Source organism: Octodon degus, unplaced genomic scaffold, assembly GCF_000260255.1.
Source record: "Octodon degus isolate 3935 unplaced genomic scaffold, OctDeg1.0 scaffold00147, whole genome shotgun sequence".
In the NCBI taxonomy this organism is placed as follows: domain Eukaryota; kingdom Metazoa; phylum Chordata; class Mammalia; order Rodentia; family Octodontidae; genus Octodon; species Octodon degus.
The window spans coordinates 3021100-3029690 of record NW_004524723.1 but is presented as its reverse complement, the minus strand read 5'-3'; the positions used below and the strand labels follow the sequence as shown (position 1 = coordinate 3029690).

Genomic DNA, 8591 nt, shown 5'->3' with positions numbered 1-8591 from the left:
GGCCTGAGTTCAATCCCTGGTTGGGGGTGGGGGGGAAGAGGTAGAGTTTCATTCAGGTATAAACAAAGCAAATGCTACATCAGGTATCTCTTCACAATCTAGTATAAAGGAAGAAACCACTGTGCCCTTCACAGAGGAAATATAAGTTGTGTTAATGTAAAGGAAATCCTCTGATTAAACATCTACCAACAGGTCTAGGAGAAAAAAACCCGTAACATTACCTGGTGGTATGGAAAAAGCTTTTGAAAAAATATACAATCCATACCTGATTTTAAAAAAATAAGCAGAAAGTAAGATTACGAGGAAATTGAACTACCTTTTTACTGTAAAAATTACTTATTTCAAACTCAGGACAGTCTTTCTCCTCCTACTCCACAAATAGGGAGGGGTCCCCAAGGCAGGCTCAGCTGTGGAGAAAAATTAATCCACTGTGTGCTCTCCTCCCCCACCTTACCACATTCCCCTGATTTCACCTCACACACTATGATTAAAAACAAACAAACAAAAAAACCCAGAAATTCCACACAGCAGGGGAACAGACCAGACAGTAGGACACTGCATTGCATGTAAGACAGAAGAGACACCTGTTGGGGCAAGAATGGCAGCAGAGATGGGGAGGAGAGCTGGCAAGGCTCTGAGATGCTGGAAAGGGAGGGAGAAGGCTTTTAGAGCCAAAAGGGAACAGTGGTTTCCGCCAGCCGGAAGCCCTGGTCTTGAAACCCGGGCCCCCTCATGCCCTGGAAATTGCCCTGTCAGGTTCCATGGGCCTGTCGCCCAGGAGCATAGAGCCTCAGTGCAGGATTCCTCAGATGCCCTCTCACTGCCAGGCCTGTAGTGGCCAGCTGAGTGCCCGCCACGTGTGACTCTCCGGCAGGAAGGGGCCTCCCAGGTCAGGCCAAGGTCTTAGAACACAGTGAGCTGGGAAACCGGGCCTGCCTGCCCCCACTCAAACCGACAACCTCCACTCTAATTTTAAAACATCCACTCAGTGATCTCCAAACAGATATGGAAGCCTTTAAAAATCAGAGTGTGTGCTGGAAACGGGGTTCAAAAGGTCAATTTTATTTTTTAGTCAAATCCCCTTACCTTGCCAGCAACCACTGAGGATGGAAAAAAAAAAAATCAAATCTAGAATAAAAGTTAACTTTCCTCCTTTCTTCAAGCTTATCAAGCACAGACTCAGCTCCCCGTGACATTTTTTCTTTCTTTTTGGATGTATAAAATCTTTCCATAAAACAACAGAACTGCAGAAGCTTGTAGCTAGAATTGTTCTAAGGGAAGCCGGTTAGGTCCCCTCATTATACAGATAAAATCCAGAGAAAAGCGAGTGACTTGGAACAAGGAGTCCACTCTACAACCAGGAGGGTCACTGGAGTCCAGGCAGCAGGCTCTCATGCAAGGCCAGGAGGCCTCCCTGGTAACCCAGGGCTGCTGTGACACTCTGAGCTCCAGGTGTACTGGCACAGACCTCTAAAGCCCCCAGGTCCGAAAAGAATTTAAGATCAGGGTCTTACTTAGGATTCTGCTCAACATATAAATTCACAAACTTCCTTATTACCAGAGACTGGTGCTTGAGTTCTGGAACCATGGGCTGGGGATTTAGAGCTCAGGATAGGAAGAATGCCTCATCCCCAAGACAGAGCAGACTGGTCTCTGGTCATCTGGTCTACCCACCTCAAAAACCTGGGGTTCCACAGATATGACAGGCACCTAGTATGAAATACACTAAACAACCATAAAAATAAATGTAATTGGGCTGGGGATATAGTTCAGTGGCACAGTGCCTGCCTGGCAAGCCTGAGGCCATAAGGTCAATTCCAAGTAACAGAAAAATAAAAGTAACTGATGCTGCAGTACCAATTATTTCTAATATTATGCCATATTCACATGAAATAAAGTAGTTCCACTGTGCTGCTGAGCCAGGTGGGGCATGATAGAACAGGCCTGTTCTAGTATTCTGAGAGGGTGAGATAGGAGAATCTCAAATGTGAGTCTTGCCTGGGCCACCTAGTAAGAACCTGTCTCAAAATAAAAAAAGTTTAAAAGCGGGCTGAAGATTTAGGCCAGTGTGAAGGCTCTAGATTCAATTTAATCAATCAGTCAATCAATCTGGGTACTGTGGGACAAATCCAAATATTAGACACCCTATCCTAAGCACATACTCAACACTGAGCACTAGACTGGGGGGAAGGGGGAGGCGTACAGTTACCCAGATGATACCCCAGACCCTGCACCCCAAGAATACCAGGTACCAGGCAGCAGACAGGAGTTCCACAACCCAAAGCCATGCGCCAGATCTATTCGCTTTGGCATCTTTCCTCTCTCTACCTATTAATATTTCAGAGAGTTTGAATTTGACTGAATGAGTCACTGAGCACCAATAAGTATTTCCAAAAGGAAGGAAGGAAGCAATGACACAGCTGCCGTTTGCAAACTCACAGTATTGTGTCTAGGGCACACAGACAGGTGCTACAGTGGCCAGACAGCGGCCACATCTTCTCTGAGTTGCTATCTCTGTGGTGACAGCTCCAGCCCAACTTCAACTACCTTGTGCCCTCTGGCTTCATGACTATCCAGTCCAGGGCTTACTGCAAACTGTAATCTAAAATTAAACTCCACTTCTGAAACACACTGACTCACCCCTCTCATCAATCATAGCGAGGCTGCCCCCACGTCCATCTGACCATTCCTTCAAGAAATGCTTCTCCTAGTCCAACCATTCCTGCCAGCCCCTCTACTTCCAATAGCCCAGGCTTCGGGCCTGGTTTCTGGCAGTGGGCTCCTGCCTGGACCCCTCATTCAGCTTCACCCACCACATATCCAAGGTCAGATCACTGGCTGAAGCATACATCCAGCAACTGGGGTTTCCTGATCAACACATTCGATGGAACAACATAAGTGGGTGCCAGGCTGGAATTGCCTTCCTGGCTTGAAGGCAACAAGGCAATGGGATGCTTTTCCTCAAACCTTTACTGTGTCTGTTACACTTTTCCTAAGACAGACAAAGGTTCCCAGTACAGCATCTGGTAACTACAAGGGGTCCTCAAAACACATGGGTAAAGTTTACATTTTTCAAAACTTGCTACAGTAAAAGACATATTGCCATTCACTCCCTTCAAAACACTTCCCCTTGCTTCAATTATTCTATCTTTCTTGTAGCTTTCAGAAGCAGCTCTGAAAGTCCTCTTTCATCGATGTCACTATGAAATGTGATTTAAAAAAAAAAAATTGAGTGAATGCTGATGCCAAGTGCCATCCAGTGTAAAGGCAGCACTGAAAAACATCACCCACCATTCACCAGATCTGGCGCTGCGAGACTTCTGGCTCCTCCCAAAAGTCCAAATGGCCGTAAGGCAGCCACACCACCACGCCAGCACAACCAAAGACCTCTACGAAACCGGGCATCTAGAACTGCCTCAGAGAGTGGCAAGCACAATAGGATAAAGGAGTCTAAAGTGAGGGAGTACATTTATTTCTTGGGGAAATAACGCCAAGATTTTTTTAATGCAACAAACATTTTTAAAAATGTGAACACTGTATTTTTTACCATATGTAATCCTATGTCCAAAGATGTTACCATGAAATATAAGTATAGCCTACAACAATGACAACAAACCTTTTAGAGACCCAGTGCCAAACTGTAACCTAAGACCTACTTATTGCAAAGTGCCAACAGTGCAATTAAACTTGAGTGCTGAGGTTTCAGTTTAGAAGAATCAACTCTAGATTAATATCTTTGTCTTAAAAGAAAAATACAGTAACACATATATGCCTTAAGCTCACCACCACTGCCCTAGGAAGTCTCCACTGGAGTCAGTTTCCATCTCAGATGGCCCTTCCATATCTCAGGTACCTGTTGAACACCCAATACTGGAGTTACAGATATGACTTCTATTTGAAGCTGCTATTCTTACAATGGAATACTATGCAGCTATCAAAAAGGATGGGCCAGGGAGGTAGCTCAGTGGCATAAGTACCTGCCTGGAAAATACACAGTCCTAAGTTCGAATCCTGGTACAAGAAAAAAAAAATAGCATGAGCAGCTCATTTTCTGCATACTGATAAGAGGCTTACCCCCATATACTGCTAAATTTAAAAGCAAGACATAGAAGAGCATATTTATTATTGCTTTCAAATAAAAATAAGGGAGGTACATTTGTCACATGTATACAGAATAACTGACACAAGGAACCTAACAAAAGTAGTCTGTGTAGGAAGAAAGGGGCCCACAGGGAAATACCCTAGGCTGAAAGGAGATAAGAAAGGGAGACTGTTCAATGTAGCCTAGTTATGCTTTTTAAAAATGATTTATGGGGGGGGACAAAAATAAAAATGACATGCTGGGCTGATGCCACACGGCTGTAATCTCAACACTGGAAGGCCGACACAGGAGGATGTCCATCCTGGACAACTCAGACACTTAGTGAGATCTAGCCTCAAAAATAAGGGCCAGCGATCCAGCTCAGTGCCTTGGGTCCAAGTCCAAAACCACAAGACAAAATAAAAACCTGTAATTCCACCTAATTATGAGAAAAGTATCAGCCAAACCTTAACAGAGGCAGGGCCTACAAAGCAACTGATCAGTAATCAAAACCATCAAGGCCATCCAAAACAAGGCAGAGAAACTCTCCCAGCCAAAGGAAGCCCAAAGAGACATGGCAGTCCAGTTAACAGGGTACCCTAGATGGGACCCTAGAATACCTCAAAGTCAAAACCAAGCCAGGCATGGTGGCACATGCCTTTAACACTAGTAGCAGCTGGGAGGCTGAGACAGGAGGATCTCAAGTCTGAGGCGAACCTGGACACAGAGCAAGGCTGTGTCGGAAAAGTCAAAGGAGGAGGAAGTGATTAAACTAAGGAAATCTGAACGAAGTAGCAAATGCACCACACTAATATAAGATATTAACATAAAAAACTGGGTATGGAGTATGTGGGGACTCTAGTCTCAATTTTTTTTATAAACCTAAAACCGTTCTAAATTTGTTTAAGGTTTTTAAGGCCACTGAAGCCATGGAGGGGGCCAGGGAAGCAGCTGGGTACACCTCCAGTGAGTCCCTCAGCCCTTGCTCTGCTTCCCAGAACATGGCAGCAAAGGGCCCCTGTCAGGTACCCCAGCCACTGCTGCCTGATTTGTTCTGAGGCCTCTGTCCCTCTGTCTCTCTCCCCTAGAAAATCTCCTGATAAGCCACATGCAAGTTGACTTCGAGGCTGGTTGCAGAAAGGCACAGGCAGGGGAGGATGGGCTGCCTCCCGCTCCATCCCCCCTGCACACACAGACCTCATTCCTTGGTTGACAGAGATGAAGATGAACAGGAAGAAATGAAGGAAGGAGTTGGGAGAGCTGGATGGAGAAGCAGGGTTGGCAGGCAAGGGCAGGGCAGGACAACAGAGAGGAGACTTGTGAGGCCAGAGGAAAGTGCTCCAGACAGGAGGCAGGGTCCATGGAGCTGTGAGGAGATGGAGGCAGTGGAGGTGCCAGAATACAGGAAGGGAAGCTGGCAGAAAGGCAGGGAGGAGTGGGGAGACTCACAGAACCTGACAGGACTTGTAGAAGCCAATGGCGGATGAACTCCAGAATCCACCTGCAGTTTAAGATCACAGAGGGAGAGGCAGGAATAGCTACAGAGGTCAAGTGCAGGAGGTGGTCCCCACTATGCCACCCTCGCAAAGTGGAGAGGGGACCTAGCAAGGAGAGGGTGCCAGACCACCCCAATGCACCCTTGGCAGGATGGGCCAACAGAATCTCAGCCCTCCCCCAGCAGCCCTAGAGTCAGACAATGCGTACTTGGAGCCGGAAGGAACTTCACAAATGGGTCACTGCACTGAGAAAGGCCACTAATCCCACTGCAACTGGGCAAACAAAAAACAAACCATGGCCATGGGCTTCACGAGGCCCTAGTCTCAGACACTGGAAATACCTGTCCAAGAGCCCCTGTCCATGAGCCCAGCTGTATGTGGCCATGGAAAAGGAATGCTATTACTTAAATACTGTGTAACTGTCCCACAGTACTGATATTCTTACAACTTCTCAGAATATTTTCTCAACCAGGCTGATGAAGAAAAAAGTTGTTACTAAGGCAGGCACAAAAGGCCTTCTGCCAAACACTTAGATATTTTAATTCTCCGTTGCCTCAGTAGCTAAATAGCATGGAGAACAAGTAGGAGAGGAATACTAATTGAGTTAATTAGGCCCTGCCCTTTCTGCCTTAGTCTCCTTTAGAAAATCCAGACTCAAGGATGAAGTTAAAATGTTAAAACAACAGTCTGCAGACCAAGCCCACAGGGGCCAGCTGCCTGGAGGGAGCTGCAAACCCGGCCAACTTGGGGCCATCACAGATGGTCACCCAATCCCACAGTGGTGTGGGTAGGGGGCTATGAAGGGAAGGTGGTGCCAACATGAGTCCGCTAAACAAAATAATGGGCTCTTTTAGTGCTCAGCACATTCTAATTTGCACAGCATTTGCTAAAAGAACATTTGATGGCTTTAGCAAATACACTGTCATAACAAACCTGACTCTCGCCATGCAGTGGGGTCACAACAGCTCTGCCCTCTGTTCAAAGAGCAAGGTGGCACGAAGAGGCCTCACCCCAATTAGGGCCCTGGTTTTGTCCTAGGGTCCAGGGGCTCCTGGACATGGCTGTGAGCCTCGCAGGGCCTTTAGGTCAACTTCCTGCTGGATTTACCCATGGTCTCTCTAGGGACACCCAGGCAGGCAGGCTTGGGTCTGCAAGTTACCTCTTTCCTTGGGTAACTTTTGTTTTTTCAAACTGTGTTTCTAGTAGTAAGGCAGAAACAATCTCTGGACAAAGTACCTGCAGCAGTGCTTCAAGGAAAAAAGGGGGGGGGAGGATGAAAAAAATACAGAACATGTCCAGCTGATTCAGGAACACCAGTAACAGGGAGAAATCACACAGGCTCCTTCTGACCTCACAAACTTGGGGGGGGGGGACGACGCTAGAGCAACCTGCTCTGGCTGGCACAACCATAACAAGAAAGCACAGATGGACAAGGGGAAAAGCAACCCTGGAGGCATTGGAATGAACCTTCTTAGTGGTTTCTCCCTGTCTGAGCTGAGTCATGCACGATAAAGGGCACAGACCAAAAAACCACGGCCTTTGGTCACTACTCCCAAGCCACGGCAGGGCAGAGTGCAGGTCATTTGTCTTGCTGGGCTGATCTGCAAAAGGAAGACCCTTGTGAGACTGTATGTAAACTCAATGAAGCAAATATGGACAACAAAGATTTTAAAAATTCTCTGCAACTGAAAATAGTTGAGCTTTTATCAGAATCACACAATGTCAAACTAGAAGATCTCCTCAGCATTTCCCAAACTTGAATTTCACAGAACATGAAGATTTGAAAAAACAAGACAAAGAGAAGCAGAAGAGAAATAAGTAAAATGTTGCTGGGTTTTTACACTGCCAAGAAAAATTAAAAACTACTGTCTCAATAGTCCACTAAAAAAAAAAAAAAAAAAAGATGTAATTTTACACTAAAGTCCTGTGAAGCAAGGGTCAGCTGACAAGGGCACTCCTACGTGTGTACTCCAAGGCGACATAGGCTACATCTCCCTCCTCCCTCATTTCCCAGCGACCCAGTCAGTGATGGGTGCTGGTCACCACTTAGGTGTCTGGGATGCACTGGTGTACTGAGCTCTGTGGTGACTATTTTCACATAAAGAAACCTTGCCACAATATTAAGTTTGAATTAAGGCCTGAACGGAGTTTTTGTTTACACAGAGCCCTCTTCCGCTCCCGTAAGGAAACCTCGCCTGCCTTCCAGTCACAGGGAAGCGGTACTCTCCCACAGCCAGGCAACCACTTGGCTCCAAGCAGACCAGCACCCCGGGCTTGAAAGTGAAGCGCGCACCCCAACGCAGTCACTTCCTACGGGTAAGGGAAGGGTTTACGCTCTTTGTTTGCCTGCCAGCGCAGGTCCACACCGCGCATCCTTCCCAGGAAGGGTTCCCAACTGCCACTCTAAACTCAGGATCCTTAACCCTGGTGACCGAGCGTGCCTGGCACAGCCGCCAGCCCGGGGCTGCGTGAGGCTGAGGCGAACCCCACGGTCAGGGTTGTGCGCGGCTCGCAGTGTCCGTCGGGCGTGGGGTACGTCAGACCCTGGCCTCGTCCAGGTCCCAGGTGGGCCATGCTCTCGGATGTGGGTCTCCCCTCAGGTTGGCGCTGGCTCGGGAGGGACCCGCGGGACACACCTCTAAAGGAAAGTAGTCAGGACCTGAGCGCTAGAACTTGGGCTCTCTAAGGGACCCCGCGGCCGGCGGAGCGCCTCGCGTGGGCTGCAGAGAACCCGCGAGTCCGTGGGAGCAGGGCGCCCGGCGGCATCGCTCCGCGCCTCCTCGCGCCGCCCAGGCCGCCACAACAGCCGCTTTGTACCCGCGAGGGGAGAGCGCGGCCCGGGGCAGAGAGGGCGCGGGCGCTCGCGGACCGGGTCAGCAGACGGGCCGGGCTGTTTACACAGGAAGGGAGGCTCCTCCTCGGCCCGGGAGGGACCGGAGCTCGGCGCTGGGCGGGCGGGAAGCGTCCCGCGGCGCCGGCCCACCTGGGCACGCCCGCAGCGCCCCGCACTCCCG

The 8591-nt window shown here is 48.5% G+C and overlaps 1 protein-coding gene across 2 annotated transcripts in view; it reads right to left on the bottom strand.

The window, feature by feature from the left end:
- Itgb5 (integrin subunit beta 5) overlaps positions 1 to 7980 on the bottom strand; it is a 127581-nt gene extending 119601 nt beyond the window's left edge. For both annotated transcript variants that reach the window (XM_012517149.2, XM_023702174.1), the window contains exon 1: positions 7911 to 7980. In XM_012517149.2, coding sequence (XP_012372603.2) covers positions 7911 to 7950 — 40 coding nt within the window. In that variant the 5' untranslated portion in view covers positions 7951 to 7980. The remainder of the gene's footprint in view (positions 1 to 7910) is intronic.
- Positions 7981 to 8591: the final 611 nt, after the last annotated feature.